This window comes from Malus sylvestris, chromosome 2 (genome assembly GCF_916048215.2).
Source record: "Malus sylvestris chromosome 2, drMalSylv7.2, whole genome shotgun sequence".
Classification (NCBI taxonomy): Eukaryota; Viridiplantae; Streptophyta; class Magnoliopsida; order Rosales; family Rosaceae; genus Malus; species Malus sylvestris.
In genome coordinates this window covers 7,938,649-7,958,091 of record NC_062261.1, presented here as the reverse complement: position 1 = coordinate 7,958,091, position 19,443 = coordinate 7,938,649, and the positions used below count along the sequence as shown (strand labels likewise).

At 37.2% G+C, this 19,443-nt stretch overlaps 3 protein-coding genes across 3 annotated transcripts; 1 reads left to right on the top strand and 2 right to left on the bottom strand.

The window, feature by feature from the left end:
• The first annotated feature begins 4,286 nt into the window (after nt 1–4,286).
• On the top strand, nt 4,287–7,483 carry LOC126608787 (serine/threonine-protein phosphatase 7-like). The gene is made up of 4 exons (XM_050276783.1): nt 4,287–5,469; nt 6,349–6,495; nt 6,945–7,052; nt 7,136–7,483. The coding sequence occupies exons 1-4, from the start codon at nt 4,429–4,431 to the stop codon at nt 7,214–7,216; spliced, it is 1,377 nt and encodes a 458-aa protein (XP_050132740.1). The 5' UTR covers nt 4,287–4,428; the 3' UTR covers nt 7,217–7,483.
• LOC126608776 (AT-rich interactive domain-containing protein 6-like) lies at nt 7,309–12,398 on the bottom strand. The gene is made up of 13 exons (XM_050276773.1): nt 12,238–12,398; nt 11,098–11,940; nt 10,972–11,011; nt 10,785–10,837; nt 10,322–10,367; nt 9,833–9,916; nt 9,406–9,513; nt 9,249–9,300; nt 9,086–9,161; nt 8,892–8,958; nt 8,739–8,789; nt 8,122–8,214; nt 7,309–7,742 (listed from the first exon to the last, which is right to left on the bottom strand). The coding sequence occupies exons 2-13, from the start codon at nt 11,934–11,936 to the stop codon at nt 7,638–7,640; spliced, it is 1,614 nt and encodes a 537-aa protein (XP_050132730.1). The 5' UTR covers nt 11,937–11,940; nt 12,238–12,398; the 3' UTR covers nt 7,309–7,637.
• A 500-nt stretch (nt 12,399–12,898) lies between these two features.
• LOC126608632 (diacylglycerol O-acyltransferase 2D-like) lies at nt 12,899–16,647 on the bottom strand. The gene is made up of 9 exons (XM_050276593.1): nt 16,194–16,647; nt 16,021–16,095; nt 15,668–15,753; nt 15,332–15,438; nt 15,069–15,224; nt 14,847–14,933; nt 14,285–14,382; nt 13,866–13,953; nt 12,899–13,234 (listed from the first exon to the last, which is right to left on the bottom strand). The coding sequence occupies exons 1-9, from the start codon at nt 16,370–16,372 to the stop codon at nt 13,133–13,135; spliced, it is 978 nt and encodes a 325-aa protein (XP_050132550.1). The 5' UTR covers nt 16,373–16,647; the 3' UTR covers nt 12,899–13,132.
• Between the last annotated feature and the right edge of the window lie 2,796 nt (nt 16,648–19,443).

Below are 19,443 nucleotides of genomic sequence, written 5' to 3'. Positions count from 1 at the left end.
TTGTTTGTATAAGTTTTGTTTCCGTCATCTTCCGCTATTTGCGTTTTTGTTTTAGATTCGTCTAAGAAATTGTCGTTCATTGTAGTAAAAATCTGTTTGCTTGTTTGTCGTGCAAAGCATCCATGGTCGAATCGGTTCTTGTCGCGACCACCACCATCTGCTGCAATCCCTTTATTTTGCTCGACTTGGTTGACTTGGTTGCTGCTTGAATTGAAGAAAGCAGGAGTAAAGACGGAAAAGAGGAAAAAAATAAAAATAAATAAAGGAAAGCTAAAAAGAGGGAAAATAAAGGGAAAAAAGAGAAAAAAAGGGAAAAAGTTTTTGAAAAACATTGGTTAGGTTTTGAGGCCCACACGAGGGAGAAAAGATTGGCTTTATTGAAGTCTTTGCAAAGAGGCTGTTGGTTTATTTGAATGATTTAGAGTCTGTTGTTGTCCTTTGTGACCATTGCGTTTGAACTGGTAACTACTCGAGTGATGTTGTGAAAGTTGGTTTTTTTGCTTATTTGTTCAGGTTTGTTCAGAAGTTCACAATTGGCACTAGGAAAGTTTGCACTGGCTGGTATTTGTCTTGCACTGGCACTGGTATTTGTCTTGCGCTGGCACTGCATTGGAATCTTGCACTTGCATAGATCGAATTTTGTATTGAAATTGTCATCGGAAATTAGCATAACAAGCTTGCATCCACATCGTCTGTTGGCAAACTCATGTTGTGTACTGTTATGAGTTTGACGGGAGGTGTTAGAAAATATTAATATTTATGTTTATTTTAGTATTTGGGTTTTCTTTGTTAGTTTAGGAATTGGATCTAACTCATCCGAGTTAAGGTTTCTTAGGTTTAGTTATCTACAAATATTGCTTATAATTTAGTTTAAGAAATAAATCAATCAAAATGTAGTCTCTTCGTCTAACTTTTAAAAGGTGGATGTTTGATCAACGTTGGCATCCAAATACATGTTTGTTGGTAACCCATTTTTTCAGAAGATTTGAAGAAGGAAAAACCCTAGTATATTATTCAGAGTGACGTAGTCGATGATAACGAGGTCCAAGTGGCAATCCTTAATCACATAATGTTAGGAGAGTCACACACTTGATCTCCGTATTTTATAAGAATTTCACTTTCATTTGGATGACTATTCCGTCTCCGACTTCCACTATTTTAAAAAGAAAGAAAAGGGAATTCTAATGAAACAAGTATGTATGTTTCATTTATTCACAATTTTTTTAATCATGTGACAATTAAAACAATAAGAGTAAGACTTGGTACTCACGATTCTTGAGTAATTTTGATTTGGACATTCTAGGATTTTAGTTGGGTTAGGTGGAAAACTAATAGAAAATTAACTCGATTAAAGATGTCTCAAATGTTATTGAAAGCTACATGTCTACATTTCACTAGTATTAGCTCAAGTCCTTTTATATATAATATATAAACTTAAAAGGGGGAAAGAAATTTCACAGCGTCGAGGTCGTAGAGGAATGCGCTACTTAGTATTAGGATTATTGATATTTCTCTTTATTTGTAAGTGAGATGTTTTAAATTCGATTATCGCTAATAACGATTTCAAACCAAATTATAAATAATTGGTCTATTGTGTACTTTAGCTCAAATTTCCAACACCTAAATGTAAATATATCATCGTATTAAAGTAAAAATAAATAAATAAATCTTGGCCAATAAGAGTAAGTTGTTCATTAGTCCAAGTTTGGGCCTTATACTTGACCCAAAAAACTTTTGGGCCTTGTGAGTAAAATTTTTTTGGGTTTAGAAAATCGTTTGAGTTGAATGATCAGACCAAGATTAGGGCCTCACTTTGGCCCATATTCGGAAGATGATATGTAGAGTTTCTTAGTTCTTCCATCATTGGCAAGTTAATTTGGGTCTTTCTTTGTTTAGCATGGCACTCACGTAGAAGTACTCTAGTTTAAGTGGTTAACAAATGTCTTATGACAATAAATAATTTGTGTGTTAGGAAAGTTTAACCTTTAGATATAGAGGTACAAATAGAACGAAAAATGGCAGCTATCATGTGTAACATCAATTTAGCATTCCGCCAACCCTGCTTTAGGAAAAGATGGAAGAGAAGAGGCTATGGGAACTGGTGAAGAAAGCTCCAAGCCGGTATATCGAATTAAGTTTCATTTACCAGTTTGTGTGCGAGATGCCCGGCAAACAAATATAATAAGGGTCGGTCGGTTCAGCATCTCAAGTGGTTGCTTCTTTCGATGTCCATGTGCCAATGCCATCCTTGTGTCAGAGAGGGGCCCTTAGGGAGTAGGGCTTTTTTATTATTGTCCTACCACCGGAAGCTATAGAAGAATGCAACTGTCGCAAAAACCAGGATTTTAGTAGTAGGCGGCATCCCCTGTGAGTTTTGAGTAGGTGGAACTATTCAGCTTTTGTTCTTCTGGAATTCTCTACTAGGGTTGTGGAACTAACGACTCTATTAGAAAGTAGAATTACCAACTTTTACACGAAATTTCAAGTGGATGAGATCAGTCGAGTGGTCTCTGGCTTTGTGGAAGATCCCTCCCACTGGATCATCATGCCCTCTACGTTCCGGCTTTTCAAAAGGCGATCTAGAAGAAGAATTCAAAAAAAGGATAAGGCTGCAAGAAAGAACCTAGAGAGGAGGTTCCGCTGAAAAGTCTGCATGGCCCTTATGGGCTAGGCCACACACGTGCTACAATGGCAATTACAATGGAAAACAAGGTTGTAAGATGAAGCGAATCCAGAAAGATTGCCTCAGTTCAAATTGTTCTTTGCAACTCGGGAACATGAAGTTGGAATCGCTAGTTGATCCAATAGTAAGGAAGTTACGCATGAATGTAATGCTCATAATTTCCTTCTAGACCTAGTTCTCAATTTTCTTTTTTATTCATTTGTCACATATCAGTATAGGCGAATAAAAGATAATGATTTTCGTAGCGCAGTAAAGAATAAGATAAGAAGAGGTTTTAATAAAAAATAAGGGGAAAATTTGAGTTTGAAACTTATATGCAATTAACCTCTTTCTTTTGGTTAACTCAAACAATTTTAAAATGAGAACTTTACAAAAAGTTATCTGTACTGTTCATTTTAATGAAAAACCACATATTTACACTAAAAAATCAATCATGGTACTATTCACTTTACTATTTATTTTATCATTATCGTTAAAACTCAAAGTTTTCAAGCCATTTTCATTAGTTTTCATTTTAAAAATTAAAAGACAAGAAAAACGATGCGTTTGCTTCTTGATTTTCGAGCTTGGGTTTTGGATAAATTGTTTTGCGTTGTCTGTTGTATAATCTTATATTATTTTTTACTATAAGAAATTACGCGCACAAAACATTGTTATCCCTAAGTGAGTTTTGCACGTCAACTCGAGATACCACAATTTCGTTTTAAATTAGTAATACAATATCATATAAAAATGAAAAACATACATAATATTATATTATGATTTTTTCAAAAAAATGATATTTGAGATTGTTAGAATTCCTCACTTTAGTCATTGAGATTAAAGTCGATAGAAGTGTCATCTGGGATGTCTAATGTCAATCATTTTGGTCATTTCGTGAAAAATCTCCATTAAATAGAAGAAAGTTCAACAAGAGGAGTTAATTTGACAAAATAGCCTCAACACAACATAGATTTTTTACCGAATGACCAAAGTGATTAACCGTGAACAATCTCAGGGAACATTTATATCAATTTTAAATCTCAGAGACCAAAGTGAAGAGTTATGTCAATCTTAAAGACAATTTTGTCCAAAAATCCTTATATTATTGACTAGAAACGTAATACGAAGAACATACAAACGCAAATGGTGCAACTGGATGTACAGTACCAATAACCAACTCAACAAAGTTTGGAAGTTTCATTTTTGGTTCGATTAGCGAAGAGATTTTTCAGTATGTTAAAAATATAATTCAGTAAACTAAGTGACATAATATAAGTGATTGAATATGTAATTTTTTATTTTTTATTTTATTTTTTTATTTTTTAAACACTTCCATTATAACACTTATTAGAGGTCGCACTTGGTGCGATGGCAAGTGCCTTCGCCCATGAGCGGTACGTCTCAGGTTCGAGACTTGGGAGCAGCATCTCCATAAATGGGGGTAAGGCTAGCCGACATTCACTTCTCCCAGACCCTGCGTAAAGCGGGAGCCTTATGCACTGGGTATGACTTTTACTTCCATTATAACACTAAATTGTACTGTTAGCTGTGATATGTTGACGCGGCATTGAATTCTTTTTGGACAAATTGGCTGTGGAATGTTGAATAAGTAACTGTTGCATTGCACTTTGAGTTTAAAGTGGAAGCAACAATTCGAAGTACACTCTTTATTTGTTGTATTCTGTAAAATTCCCGGATGAATTTATGTATATAAATTCATAAATATTCACTTTTAATTCGTATTTTTCGGGGTTTGATCAAACATGTCATGCAATTCAGATGCAGAGATTGCAGCAGCGGCTGCTCCATCGGCATCTGCATCTCAAGAAGTTGCAGAAGCCGCATCGCCGTCGGTCTTTGATTCGGCTTCTTCCGCTGTCACCAACTCCGAATCCGAACACAACCCATTACCGCCGCGGCCTAATCCGGAAACCCCAGTTGGGTGGCCGGCCGACGGAAAGCTCAGCCTCGAATGGATTCGAAACCTTATGTCCGTTTTTGATTGGGCATCCAGAAATCTCGACCCGACCCAGTTGCCAGACGTGTTTCCGGTGGAAGTTTTTGATAGCTTGGTCCTTTGCGCCTCCAAGATCCTCCACAAAGAGGCCAATTGCGTAGCCGTCGATCAGTTAGGCTCGGAATCCACGGTGGTCGTCGTTGGAGACCTTCACGGTCAGCTGCACGACCTCCTTTACCTTCTAAACGATGCTGGGTTTCCATCAGAAAACCGATTCTTCGTCTTCAATGGCGATTACGTTGACAGAGGGGCTTGGGGGCTTGAAAGCTTCTTGATTTTATTAGCCTGGAAAGTGTTTTTGCCTAGAAGTGTTTATCTTTTGAGAGGAAATCACGAATCGAAATACTGCACTTCAGTTTACGGATTCGAGAAGGAAGTACTGACAAAGTATGGGGATAAGGGGAAGCATGTGTACCGAAAATGTCTTGGGTGCTTTGAAGGTCTTCCCTTGACCTCCATGGTTGGTAAATATGTATACACTGCTCATGGCGGGCTGTTTCGCAGCACGCCGGCCACCCCCAAGAGATCGAAAGGAAAGAAGAATAGGAGGATATCTTTCAATCCTGAACCCAGTAGTACATTGTCTCTTGGCTCCTTTGAAGAACTAAATAAGGCTCGAAGATCGGTTCTTGATCCTCCGTGGGAAGGTTCGAACTTAATTCCTGGTGATGTGCTGTGGTCGGATCCCTCCATGAAGCCCGGCCTTTCTCCGAATAAAGAGAGAGGCATTGGTCTGCTTTGGGGCCCTGACTGCACTGAGGATTTTCTCAAGAAGTTTCAACTCAAGGTAATAGCAAGATTTGGAATCTACATTTCTAGTGTTTGGCAATTGAATGTTAGTTTTAGGGAAAAATGCATGTTTTAGGATATAATGTTGATACTTTTATCTTTAAGAATATGATTTTTCTTGTCTGCTTCATGGTGAATTGCTTCTTGTTCGTTCGTCGTTAAGTGATGCATTCAATTGATAACGTAATGCAACTGCAAAGCGTTGCATGCTTCAATTGCAATCTAGAGACAAACCACGTTTTCCTTTTTGGAACAGAACTTCTGATTAGTTTTGGTACTGTTGTGTTACAAGTGCAATGATGGTTGGATGGCAAATCGCCAATAACTATTTTTCCTTTTAAGGTAACGTTTTATATTCAGATGTGGATTTACAAGTTTGGCAAGTCATTCAATTGAAGTTTGAGGGTCGAAAAGGCGTTAACGTAGCATTTACTAGCCATGCCAGGGTGGTTGGTCAAAATAATAATTCACCGGATATTTTTGTATGTTCACAACGACAGTTAAGGCTTTAACTATGAAGGCTTACATATGAGCATGGAGGTGGTTATGGGTTTGTTGTCGCTTTGATAGTTTTTAACCACCTTGGCCTTGGCTCAATTGGTAGATGGTTGGTGGGGTTCGACTATGTATTTCGTTAAATTTTACCAATTAAGGAAAGAAAATGCGTAGTTTTAAATTCTTTTTAAAAATGACTGGCAGATCTATTGTTTCTAAACCGCACAGAGGCTGTTGCACTTTACATTTCTCTCACACGAAGCACGTGATGATTTCTTTCGACTCTCTTGTAACATTGACTTGTGTTGTATTTGCATGACTAACAATCGTAATAGAGATGCAATACTAAGATCTGGGTTATTCTATATTGTTAAAACTACAGTTGATTATCAGATCGCATGAAGGCCCGGATGCACGGGACAAGAGGCCAGGTCTTGGTGGAATGGATAACGGGTACACCATAGATCACGTTGTGGAGTCCGGGAAGCTCATTACTTTATTTAGTGCTCCAGACTACCCACAATTCCAGGTTTGTGCATGATCCCTTTAGATTGGTATTCGTTGAGTTCATTAACACAGTTTTAGTGAATTCCTTGCATAACTGTTCATTTATGGGATGTTGGCAGTACCCAGTTTTCCTTTTGCCAAATTGTTCCAAGTTTTGATGAGGTTTTACATGTTTCCTTCTAAGATCCTTCTCCTTTTAAAGTAGATTGGGTGCTGTTAAGCATCTCATTCAGAATGGTGCTTTTGTGTATGTCATGCAGCACGTGAAACGTGTTTCTGCTTGTTAATGTATGGCTATTGATTATTCGTTTAACTATTCCATCTCCTTTGAGTTGTGTTGTGAACTTGTGATCCTTTCTTAGCTCTTGATTCAGCCTTCCAGTTTATTATGTTGTGCTCTCGTTCTCGCGGGACATTGGAACCGAACTCACACCATAATAGGCTAATGTTTTCGTATTTCCTGTGATGCAGGGAACAGAAGAGAGGTACCGAAATAAAGGGGCTTACATTGTTCTGGAACCCCCTAACTTTGATGATCCTGTGTTTCATAGCTTTGAAGCAATCACTCCAAGACCAAAGGTAATTCTTATTACTGGCCTATGATTCATAAGTTTCTAGTTTCGCGTCGGAGTTTCTGTTCTTACTTGGAGCTGCCATTGCAGGCAAATCCGTTTTACGATTTCGAAGAAGTGATTGATTCCGATGAAGAGTTAGACTTGGCATCAATGGCAACTAGCCCGTGAGGGTCATCGGTCACCTATTCAGTTGGTTATAATCTCACCAATTTTCGCCAATTTGTCGCCAATTTTACAACCCGTCCATGATGTTACTCAAATTTACAGAATGCATTTTCTTTTGCCTTGGCAAATGCCCTTTCAAAATGTACAATAGTATCTTCAGAACATGTACATCTTCAAGAAAATGAATGAATGAGGATTCCTAGGCATGTTACCATGTAACATCAACGATTAAACCGAACATGTTGGTAAATAAGTACAACGGTTAGGTTATATCCTGTACTAAATGAGTCAACATTAAGGTCCGGATGTTCCGTGGAACATGTGGATTATAACCAACTAAACTAACTTGGCCGGATTACGGTCGGTACGGTCTGTCTAATTTCTACAGAGGAGCCTGATGGTCAAGGATGGACACCGCGAAATGCTACTGATCCGACTGCTCAAATGGAACACGAACAAACAACTGACCGTGCAGGGTGACCACGGCTGATGTCTGGTGCGGATCAATTCTTGATGGTAAGGTGACAGCCTGTTCACAAAGCCAAATACCAGGTCAATAAAGCCAAAGAGAAAGTACGAAGTCCGATCTTTATGACCGTGGTCTGTTTAACACGAACACAGCAGCCACGGTGCCTAACTTTGGAAGCGAGTAGCTTACAAGGGCATCATGGTTTTACATCTTGTATTCGATTTTCCAAGGAAGATTCGCTTCTTACATAGTTCTCAAGCAACCCTAAAGTTTCTTCGTTTTTCTTGAAACTGTTCACTTCTTTGTTTGCTAAAAGATAATCTCGTGGTGACCAGTTTCGCCATATCATCAAAGAGATCTGATTGATTTTCATTACTTCCTAATCTGAGTAGTTTCTCTCACACGCAAAACCCAAAAGAGGAAAGAAAAAGAAACGGACCTTTTTGAAAGCTGTGACACCCCATGGATTATCAGGATGCTCAGGTTCTCCAGTTATAACCAATCGCCCAGCGGGATCAGATTGAACACGAACCTGAGATTGATTTCCGAAAGAACAAGATAAGTAATATAATTGCCGAAGTCCGAAACAGAAACCTAATATTTAATACATCAAACAAATATCAAGCAGGCCTTTCTATGCAAACATATACTCTACCAAGGCATAATTTAACAAAAACTCTCAAAGAAACAGCCTCGAGAAGTTATCAGGAGGCTACTTGCTGGGTTCCTCTAGTCTCACATTTAGTAAATAAGGGCAATCAATGAAGTTGGTTCACTTTTAAACAGTTTTTTGCTCCTTTTCCCCCCAGCTCAAAACAGTTAGTTGATTGCAGCACAAATTGCCAGCGAATTTGTCCGATCATGCTAATTCCTGTTCTTATAACATGGCTTATGATTATCTGCCATTCCATCCTTAATAAGAACATAACAAAACAAGCACTAGCATACAGAGTCTTCTAAAAGAATATACAAATTATCTCTAGAAGAATGTAAAGAATTGTACAGTAGCAAAGCAAAAGGAAGGAGAACCGCAGATTCAGGAATATGCATACTTACCTCCTCCCGTAGAAGACCTGGAACTAAAGCATATACCTCAAAACAATCTTTCTGCAAACATGACATATCTCAATATACTGGATTGGTGCTTAAAAATTCACAGATGCAAATTTCCTTGTGTTTAAACTTCAAAAATGTAGAGGATAAACTTACAGTTCTCTGCACATTGATCTTCACCCAATCCGCTGGAGGTCCAAGATCAACCACATCTACATCCAATCTGCACAAACAAACACAATAAAGCCAAGTTAACACTACAGTAAAATGTCAACAGAGTACTCTGTTAATGAATAATTTCCTAATATATTATGTAGACAAATGAAAAAAAAATAGAACATTGTCTCAACTGCAACTTAGATGCTTTAGTACGTGCAGCTTTTACCACATGCTCCACATAAGGTGGCTTCTTTCTTTTAAGTGAACCTGATGTCAACGTACAAAATCTGAGGTGAGAAATTATATACCAACTACATAATTACAAACGACACCATTTCCATTGAGAGGCCATACCGATGCTTTTAAGCTGTTTTTCACGCTTTTGCAAAGAATTTGCATTTTTATCCTAAAGAAACAGAAGAGATTTTAATGCTCTATCAGAACCAACTTCCACAAGGAGAGTGTAAAACACAGAAGACAATGAGAGCAAAAATCTTTAGACTTTCCAGACCTTTATGATAGGGTCACTGACTTCACCATTCCCAGTGATACGTTGTGAGTGCCAACCCTGCATGGCACGTGCCGCAGCATCCCTTCTTGCTCGACCTGATCCTGCAGCCTAATTACGCCAATCATGCATCAAGTATTTGGCTCGTTGAAGAAACTCCTTGTTGAGCAAATAATTACACCAATTTTCAAGGTTGACATGCAATAGTTCATTGTGTAAAAATATTTCATGTGAATAATAATGAATATATACGTTCCCGGCAGTACATGGATACCATTTTCATTCAATGAAACAGTTTATCATGAGATGAACAAAGTGGCATAAACACCATGCCACCTAAGAGGGATAAAAATAAACGCCACAAAATCATCTAATACAGTAATACACAAAACATTACCAAAAGATCCCAGGCCAAAAGATCACAACTTACCTGGTTATCGATATTCATAGGCTCTGGCTGGGAAGAGATTGGTGGTTCAGTACCAAATTTATGCCTTTCATAATCTAGCAGTGCCTGAAGTCACACAAGAACAACCAATAATAAATAACATATAAACATTATGATCTGGAATACTCCAAGGAAGATATTTAACAAATCACTGTTAAAAGGGGATTTGACATAATGGACTTGTATACTGAGGCAACCACACGTGACTCGAATAGAAGCTTTTACAATTAATTTCCAACACAGGCCACTCAAGCACACATCCACATGGTCAACCATCAAGAAGATGGACAGACCCAGATTTTCTCAATCATAGCAGGCAATTGAGTCTACGATTATGGTTGCCCAATCCCATGTTTCTTGATCCTGTCTCAAATTTGATCAGGTGGGAAATTACAAACACATAGCAACTAATAACCTACGGAGAATCTATAAGAAAGGTGCAGCTTGCATGCCAAGTGTGTGCACACATACCTTCTCATAGAAACCTCGAAATGTCCATGAAACCGTAGTGCATGTCCTGCAGCAGAAATAGAAAAGAAACTAAAATATCTTTTAACACATGGTAAACTATACTGGACGTTTTTAACCCACTCCCTCACCCCACCCCTTTTCCACTTTCCAAGACAGCACAAGGGTTAAATATGAACTAAAGAAATTTCACACCTAGAAACACGGTAACTTTACTTCAATTTTTTATCTTTTGCACAACAGCATGCATAGTAAGCAGATATAAACATCACAAAGTTGACCTTACAAATAACAAAGGAGAACTAAATGACCAACAACGTATTGCCAACAAAGAAGTCCCCCAATTTCAGTATAATCTTTTACAGAATTAAGGAAAACTATCAGTACTTCTAAAATTTCCACATCTACAGGTAATGAAGCTTGCACTATGTAAATAATAATGGAGTTGAACAGATGTTGTCCTTACTTTGGAGGTTTAAAGGCTTCTCCCACTTGCCGCCACAACTTATTTGAGGTCACCTACGGTAAGCAGACAGATCATATATGTGATTGTAACAAGAAAAGAATATGGTTCTGGAAATGAAAACTCATAATATATAATAGTACATATACTAACATATGGACCTTTACGACTAAAAATGCACATTGCATACCTTATCATAGCCACCCAATCTGATCACACCTCTCCAAAGCCTTGTACCAATAAAATGTCGAAATAAATAACATTCATATAATTAGTAAACAAGACAGAATCATTAAAATGACAAGTAAAGACTTACTTAAGGCAATTCAAACCCTCTCCATAAAACTTTGGAGGTTTCAATTCCATGCTCCTCTCCTTAAAGAAATTTTCCACTTCCTTCATGAAAGCTGATTGCTCCTCTTCTGTCCCAGAATCATTACCTTCATACACGTCACTCTCATCTAAAAGGAACATGCCCTTTGAGTTTGAGGTTCCATTATTTTTGGGTGTAGTAATATCTTTTTCATCCACCTTATTCTTCAATTCTTTCCCATTCCCAGAATCAGCTTTTACATCAGAAGATCCGGCATGAGGCGTAACAGGTTCCTTATGACCCACAGTTACACTTTCTTCAGCAGCACCACCAGATTCCTGCTCCGGCACTTGAGTAACTTCAGTTTTAACAGTCTCTGGAAGACTTGTGGAAACAGCGTTGTCATCATCACGACCATGATTATTACTTTGAGGCAAATCCTGGGCTTCAGCACTCTTGGTATCAGCTACGGGTTTAGTACCTGGCTTGACTAATTGTTCATCCTCATCCTGTAAGGCTTCAGTATCTGGCTTAACTAATTGTTCGTCCCCGCAATTTATTGTGACTGAAGGAGAAGGCAAATTTTGACCAGATTGGTGTGAAATGGACTGTGGTTCTACTTCTACACTAGTTTTCTCATCAGTTGTCATCTCAACGTCTGTCTTAACGGGTAGAGTTTCGCCATTTTCAGCAGGAGGATTCGGGGTCTCCTGAACCGGTCCAGAATCTCCTGAATTCGGAGAATTATTCTGCTTGTTATGATCATTTTCCGGTTTCCCATTATTTAAAGCATCAACTGGCAATTCTTGTCCAGTTTCATCCTTCTCTTCGGTATCACTCATTTTCCTAAGTATAAAAGCAGTAAACTTTCCACTCATCCAACAAAAAATAAAGCAGAAAAACTAAAAAATAATTAAAATATTTAGGGCTACAAACAAGAGCAACAGGCAATTATATCAGTCAAAAGTAGAATCCAACGAATTAATTAATTATCTGCGCTTCTAACGCAAACGATTGTATCAAAATATTTGAGGTTTCAGGCGGCCTTCGCAAAAAATCGTTTCTTTTTTTTTTTTCCCCGCAAATTAGAAGAAATTCAGAAACTGGGGAAATAAAAAGCAGGGGATTGTAGGAGCTGCGTACCTGGGTTGGAATTGTAGAAGATGAAGGTCCAAATTCGTGCCCTAATCCGACGTAAGGTACCACCAGAACGAAGAACCCTAATTCTTTTATTTTTTTTCTATTAAATATTCAGCCGATTTCTTTCTATTTATTTTTTTTAATCGGCCCAGAAATTCGACTCGTTTAATTTCCCCTCTCGGGTGAATCTGAAGCTTCGAGGTTCAAATTGTGACGTAACGACGCCGTTTGACTTTCCCCCATGTCTTACATTTGCCAATTAATTAATTTTTCTTTCCACTAAAATAATATTTTCTCCTTTTCACTGAAATAATATTCTCTTTTTACACATGATGATATCGTTAGTTTTCTCTCTCATATTAATATTATTATCATTGATTAGGGCTCTGAATTGTTAAATTTTCTTTAGGAAGATAGGATACATCATTTTAAATTCAGAAATGACCCTGCGATGTATTTTGTCATCTTGATATAATATGCAGTGCTAAAATATTATATCCGTTAAAAAGTAATGATCAAAATTGTCATCCCTTATATTATAACAAGTGAACTGTTATACCATTTGACGTATTTCAGTACCACTTAATAATGTTTTTCGTAAGCGATCAAGTGGGAACGAGTGTGCCAGAAACAATTGATTGAAAAATGAAATAAAGTGTCTTCATTATCTGTGTCTAATCACTAATTTTATTGAGAAAGTATGAATGAATTAGAGAGATGTTAATTTACAAACATGATTACGCCACTTTCTGTTGCTCCAGATGAAGGTTTTGACAACTAACCTTGTAGTTAATACAACAGGTTAACACCAACTTTCCCAGAAAATGAGTAGAAAAAGAAAAAATAGTGAAGAGGGAGCTGCATGAAGGTGGACATAACCAAAGTAAGTAAGATCTGATCAAAGAATTTTCAATCGAAGATCGGCGTGACCAACCCGGGCCTTGTGCCTTTCGAAAAGATCCTCTAGTGCTGCAACGAACTGACCGTGCACTTCGTTCACCTGGAAAACAAAAAAAGTATAAAAGGTCGTACCCAGTACACAAGGCTCCCGCTTTACGCAGGGTCTGGGAGAGGAAAACAAAAAAAGTATGAACTCAGAAATTCAGCAGCATCGATATTAAGCTACAAACTTGTGAAAATATGTAACTCCGTCGAGCTGCAGCATCCAGCTGAGCCCACTTAGTGGGATAACCTGGATAATGCATTGTTTTTTACGAATAAAACTTCGCTTACATGTATTTGCAATGAAACTAATCTATATCTGTAGGTTTTGAAAACAATAAAAGATCTATAGATGAGAGAAAGTCCTCAAGTAAAACCGCTCTGTAGAAGATAAGAGATGTGAATCGAATGGAGTTTCAATAGCGAGAACAAAACCAAAGATGGAGATGGATGTGGAACGGAACAGGCATTACGCTCTTTTTTTTTCGGGGGGGGGGGGGGGGGGGGGGGGGGCAAGATTAAAGCATTCATTCAAGCATGATGCGCATAGAAGACGAAGACCAGAGCAACAGAAAGAGTGCAATACAGTAATTTGAATACAGTTCAAGCACCGGTTCTCCATGATTGATTGATGTTCACAGGGGACTAAACACGTATGTTATGCTCAGTTGTTCTGGGGGAATCCATACCTCTTCCATCGTGGGTTGTGATGTTTTCTTGAGTTCAATTGGTTTTCCGACCACCACATGCATTGGATGACGGTAGGGTACCGGAGTTCTGCAATGGAGAAGCATGATATGAACCATTAACAGTTACCAAAAACGTTAGTGCTGCTAAATTTCAATCATAAAAATGTACAAATATACATAAAAAATGAGTAGGTCGAACGCGAAAATTGAATTATATAAGTTTCTTGTTTGGTTAGTGAAAAGAAACGAAGGCTTCAACAGTAGTCTAATTTCTTCTCAATCTAATGGGAAATTTTTTCTCCGGAATAGTTTTTCCTTTCGGTTTCTCCAGATGTACTTTCATAAGCTAATTGCAAAGATAAAAAGTTCTACACATGAAGAGTACTATTAAGAAGAAGACAACGGCTCAGAATGCATACCCAAATACTCCCCAGAAGAAAATTGGGGTGAACTTGATAGCTCTAGCAAACTTCAAAAATAATTCTCCACTTGGCTTCCACCACTTGTAAACATTTGACTGCAACATGGACGAATCGTAAGAAAAGAAATGGAAATATCATTCATTGTTAGATGAAGCATATGCATGAGAGACAAAGAAAAGTACAACCAACAACTAAAGATGTAATAACATAGTGCCCCTTTTATAATAGGAAAACTAATGAAAAGGGCTTGAAAACTTTGAGTTTTAATGATAAGGACAAAATAAAGGGTAAAGTGAATAGTACCAGGATTGACTTTTTAGTGTAAAAATGTGGTTTTTCGTTAAAATGAACAGTACCAGGTGCTTTTCGTTAAAGTTCCCTTTTATAATCTCGAAATACGAATGTGTGAAACGACGCAGAAATTGCTAGAAAACTATTGAAAACAATAGAGGTTGAACCAGAAAAGCCAGCAAACAGATGCAAAACAGAGACTATGCAACTGGCTAACTTTGTAGATGAATAAACAGGTGGAGAAAAACTAGATAGAAAATGGTGATACCTGACCAAAGCAGAAAACTGGAACCAGGGGATGGCCCAGCTCCATGGCTATGCGAACAAAACCTCTTCTCGACTTGAGAAATGCTATCTACAAATCAAGCAACGGATTAGCAATTAGAAACGGAATTACAATTGAGAAAACAGACCAGCTAGTTTATATAGCAACAGATGTCTTAATGAAAAAGTACAGCAAGAGCACAAGAAAGATTTTGCAGATGTAAACCTCAGTGCCATGCTCCATGTAAAATGTCTCCTGCACTCCACCAGGCACAATGATGCAACTATAACCAGCGGATAGGTGGGAGATAAAATTACTTTTTGTGGCCGGTGCAAGACCCAACCATGTCCATATATGTCTCAAGAATGGTGTGTAGAACACCTAAACATAATTCCCACAAAAAGTATAGCTAAGAAATTGTAGAAAAACGGTTGAGACATAATATGAAAAGAAGAAAGGATAGTGCCAACGAAGCAAAGAAGTCTTACCGCGCTACTCGCAAGGGCCTTAATTTTGGGGAGAGGCAAGAACCCAGTAAGGTCAGCAAGTGCAACAACACCAATTGGCAAAACCGAATGTGGTTCATAACCAAAGACTGCATCAACCACAGAGAGCCAAATGCAACTCAAATTATTAATTCATCAAAGCTTCTAATAGGATTAAAAGTACATTGGGAAACATACACAAGACCAGCCACAAACTTTTACTCAAAAATAGAACTGGAGGGACACTAAACCCGTGGTTTATGTACTTCAGTTCTATTTCTAATTAAAATTTTGTAACCAGTTCTACTTCCATATATCCGCGATGAAAAGAAGAGATACCATAAGCGCGATTGGGATCAAAGGCATTGATATCCTCTGCGTACAGCGTCACAGGAAAATAAGCACAGGCATGCTTACATATGTACCTGAAAACCCAATTCAAACCAAAGTAAATTACTGTAAACTTGTCAGTTCAGTTTTGTGCAGGACGTCCTGTCTTGAACTAATCCGATACTATAAACCAAAGTTAAAAGCTCTAAACGATTATTCAACATTCAAATACAATCAACGTCACTAAATAGGATCAAATTTGAAGTCAAAAAATTGCGCACATGACGTTCTGCACAGATAAATCTCTCAGAAAGTAGCATTGCTATTCCCCAGCAAAAACACTAAAAAGGGTAAACTTTTACCTGGAAAGTGATCTTCCTATTTTGCTCTTTTCATCAACTGGGATGATCATAAACAACACAAGCAACCCAAATACACTGAAAATTTCAAAATTTTCAGCAAATAAATCAATAAATTAAATGACCAAAAATATTAGAAAGAAAAAAATAAGGGTTTGAGAAAGATGAACACTGACAGAAGGGCCTTGGAAAATGGAAGGAAGAATATAGTGAAGAGAATCAGACCCACGTTGAAATGGATTGTACCCAGCCAAATACCCAGAGCCACAAACATGTGCAAAACATTGGACCCGAATTTTTCCCTGCCTTTGAAAACCGCCATTTTCTGATATTCTTCCTCCTTCATCTCCACCATGTCAGCTTCTTCTGCAATTTCTTCGCAACTTTTCTTCTTGTTGTCCTTCGGAGCAATTTAATCCGACCCAATAAATTAATGCGTAAATAAAGATTGAAACTTGGTTGGGATCGAGACGATGTGGTTAGTGTTGAGTAGCATTGGTGTCACCGTCGCAGCTGCCTTCTCTCTCTGTTTCTGGGTCTTTCTCTGTTATACACATCATTACATCACTTTCTATCGGTGATGTATATAAAAGATCAAGGCGTCAGAAAACGTACTCCTCACCCATGTAACAAATTTGGTAACTATAACCCCCCTATGACAACGATTCCAAAAGCACTTTTAAGTCTCCTTTTAAAGAAATACTAAAAACTCGATTGAGTGTGGTTTTAAAATAATTGAAAATATTTTTGGTTAATATATTTTTAGAAATAATGTTTAGTAAAAAGGTTAGTAAATCCTGTAAAATCACTTAAAGGGTTTCATGGAATAAGAACATAACTAGTGCTTCTTATAGAAAGCATTTCAAGTGGTTTTGGAATCCAAAAACAATTTCTTTAAAAGCGTTTTCAGTCATTTTAAAAGCACATCCAAACGAGCCCTAAATATGTACTTATTGCATGAAGTACTTTAAGTGTTTTTACAAATAATACTTAGATTTTATTAAAGATTGGTTTTAAAAATATTTTCATCAAAAGTGTTTTCAGTAATTTTAAAAGCACTTCTAAAAGATATTAGATAATGTCGTTATTTGATGATGAACTCGTTCTATATAAGTTGCTCTACTATCATCTATGTGAAATAAAATTATTATCGGAGTACTAATTAGTTAATAAGTTAATTTGATGTGAACTTCTTTGGGCTCCTGATGCAAATTAATAATCAAAACTATGCATTTTTTTTGAAGTCCTGGATCAAGATCATGTTGTAATATAATCGCTTATCTGTTTGATTGTTGTCTCAAACATCTACATTCTATATCAAATGCTTATGTTTATCTATTTATTTGCTCATAGTTAGAAAATGCTAAATAATTTTATTTCAGTGAGTTTTTGCAAGGTCGACCTTTCGTTTTGAAAAAATAAACAAATCGGAACACATACTACATGATGAAATAGACCAAACAGGTAGTTAATATTACGTTAAATTTTGAAGTGGCGTGAGTGATATATCAATGTTATCAATATAGTGAGAAAACCGTTAGCAATATCATTGGATTTAATTCATTACTAATCTATCCAAACTCGAATTTTTTGTTCAAATTCTGTCATTTTGATCATGTGCGAGTCATACAGATAGCGGTTTGAATTAGATAGTATTTGAATGAAAAGTTCGATTTTAGACAGATAGATAACGAGCTTTAGTCACAGTTATTATTGAGAGTTTTTTTTAACTACATTACTAACATTGACATTTTACCCCACTGTTCTAAAAATAGGCTTAGGTGGCGCTTAGGCACTAGACGGTGGAGGACCGATGTGATTTAGGCCAAAATGTAGATGAAAATCGTGTAGGGGCTGATGGGCTGGCTGGCTAGGCGGTGGCTAGGCAATTCAAGGTTTAGAGTTAGATTGTTTTTTAATTTTTTTTAATTAAGTTAAAATGTTTTCTGGGAACCTACAAAAAAAAGAACCCATATTATTTCTCTTGCCGTTTTGTGTTTCTTTTCTCCATGTCTCTCCGCATGATCCATTTACATATATTGACATTGAATCATTGAGTTTTTCTTATTTTTTGTTGCATTAGTCTGTAATGATGACAATGCCATAATGACTTAAGTTTTAATTTTTTTCAAATTCTCAATACAAATATATTTTTAAGAGTGTAAGTAGGCACTTTTTTTTTTTAACAAACGATATTATCTACATTAAAATAGAGGAGATGAGCTTAATTAAATTCCCGTAGTTTGCATAGACCACGCCTAACCGCTTAAATATTAAGCCTAAACTCATCGCCCGACTAAGACCTAACTTATTTTATAACCTTGATTTTACCACACCACAAAGATATTTTGTTCAATTTGGCCTTTTTAGTAGACATGACGAACTTGCATGTGACCAACGACTAACAAATTTCCTCTTAAACTTGCTTTGTGGAATGATCGCATTCACAACTGTCCCAGCGAGGCTAATGAGTACAATCCTGTAAAGACCATGTTTTTTCCCCTTTTTTTCGCTTTTCTGTAGTGGATTTTTAATTAATAAACAAATAAATACTTACTCGAAGGTGCCCTGCTGTGAGTCGCTGACTCCGTTCACATGGTATTCACGTTCCTTCAGAATCAATTTTCCAATTAAAAAATTTTGATTTGTTTGTATCACTAATTATATATCAAATATTTTGGAGTAATTGACTAACATGATCAGACATCACGATCAAAATTATGGATTAACGACTTGTTTGAAAGTGTTTTTTTTTTTACAATGACAAAAAACATTTTCATTAAAAATACTTCTGGAACCAATTTTTATTAAAAAAATATAGCTGAATTCTGAAGAAAAAAACACTTAAAATGCTTCTTGTGCAAGAAGTACATAACAAATGCTTCTTGCAGAAATCACTTCAAGTGCTTTAGAACCTAAAAATAATTTGACACCTTCGCTCTCATCGTCATGTCTGGGGTTCTGCGGATAATTCGATACCTTGCAGGGTGCTGGGATTGGCCGCAGAGGAATTATGTCTGCCCTCGTCACAGAATATGGTGGAATTATGAATGTTGGCTTCATGGAGTGTGACTGCAGGAATTACATGTGGAGTTGTAAGCAAAGGACCCTTGGAGGCGACACTCAGTTGATCTTGGATTACTTGTTAGATAGGCAAGCTAAGGTCTGTGCCTTGTGAGCATTCCAACTTTGAAGCAGAGCTTCATAGAATGCAGAACCGCGAGAGGGTGGCTATAGCTAATACAGCTGGAAGAGAAGAAGGGTTTCATCTCGGAAGTCAATCAAACAATACCTTCGGTGATCATGAATGGGGGTTCAAAACTCTATCCACGGTCAGTTTCCTTGTAACCACTCGAATACCTTAATGATAATATTAGGGCTTCATTGTCTTTTGAAGTAGATGCAGAGGGATAGTTGGCAAGAGAT

Bases quoted from the DNA above. Each gene is read 5' to 3' on its own strand.
- LOC126608787 (XM_050276783.1), top strand. From the start codon at position 4,429: ATGTCATGCAATTCAGATGCAGAGATTGCAGCAGCGGCTGCTCCATCG. The intron at 5,470-6,348 runs GTAATAGCAAGA...TTAAAACTACAG, and splicing joins TCAAGAAGTTTCAACTCAAG to TTGATTATCAGATCGCATGA. The intron at 7,053-7,135 runs GTAATTCTTATT...CTGCCATTGCAG, and splicing joins CAATCACTCCAAGACCAAAG to GCAAATCCGTTTTACGATTT.
- LOC126608776 (XM_050276773.1), bottom strand. From the start codon at position 11,936: ATGAGTGATACCGAAGAGAAGGATGAAACTGGACAAGAATTGCCAGTT. The intron at 11,012-11,097 runs GTAAGTCTTTAC...TATTGGTACAAG, and splicing joins GAGGGTTTGAATTGCCTTAA to GCTTTGGAGAGGTGTGATCA. The intron at 10,368-10,784 runs GTAAGGACAACA...TTTCTGCTGCAG, and splicing joins GAAGCCTTTAAACCTCCAAA to GACATGCACTACGGTTTCAT.
- LOC126608632 (XM_050276593.1), bottom strand. From the start codon at position 16,372: ATGGTGGAGATGAAGGAGGAAGAATATCAGAAAATGGCGGTTTTCAAA. The intron at 16,096-16,193 runs GTCAGTGTTCAT...TGAAATTTTCAG, and splicing joins CCATTTTCCAAGGCCCTTCT to TGTATTTGGGTTGCTTGTGT. The intron at 13,954-14,284 runs GTATGCATTCTG...TCTCCATTGCAG, and splicing joins TTCTTCTGGGGAGTATTTGG to AACTCCGGTACCCTACCGTC.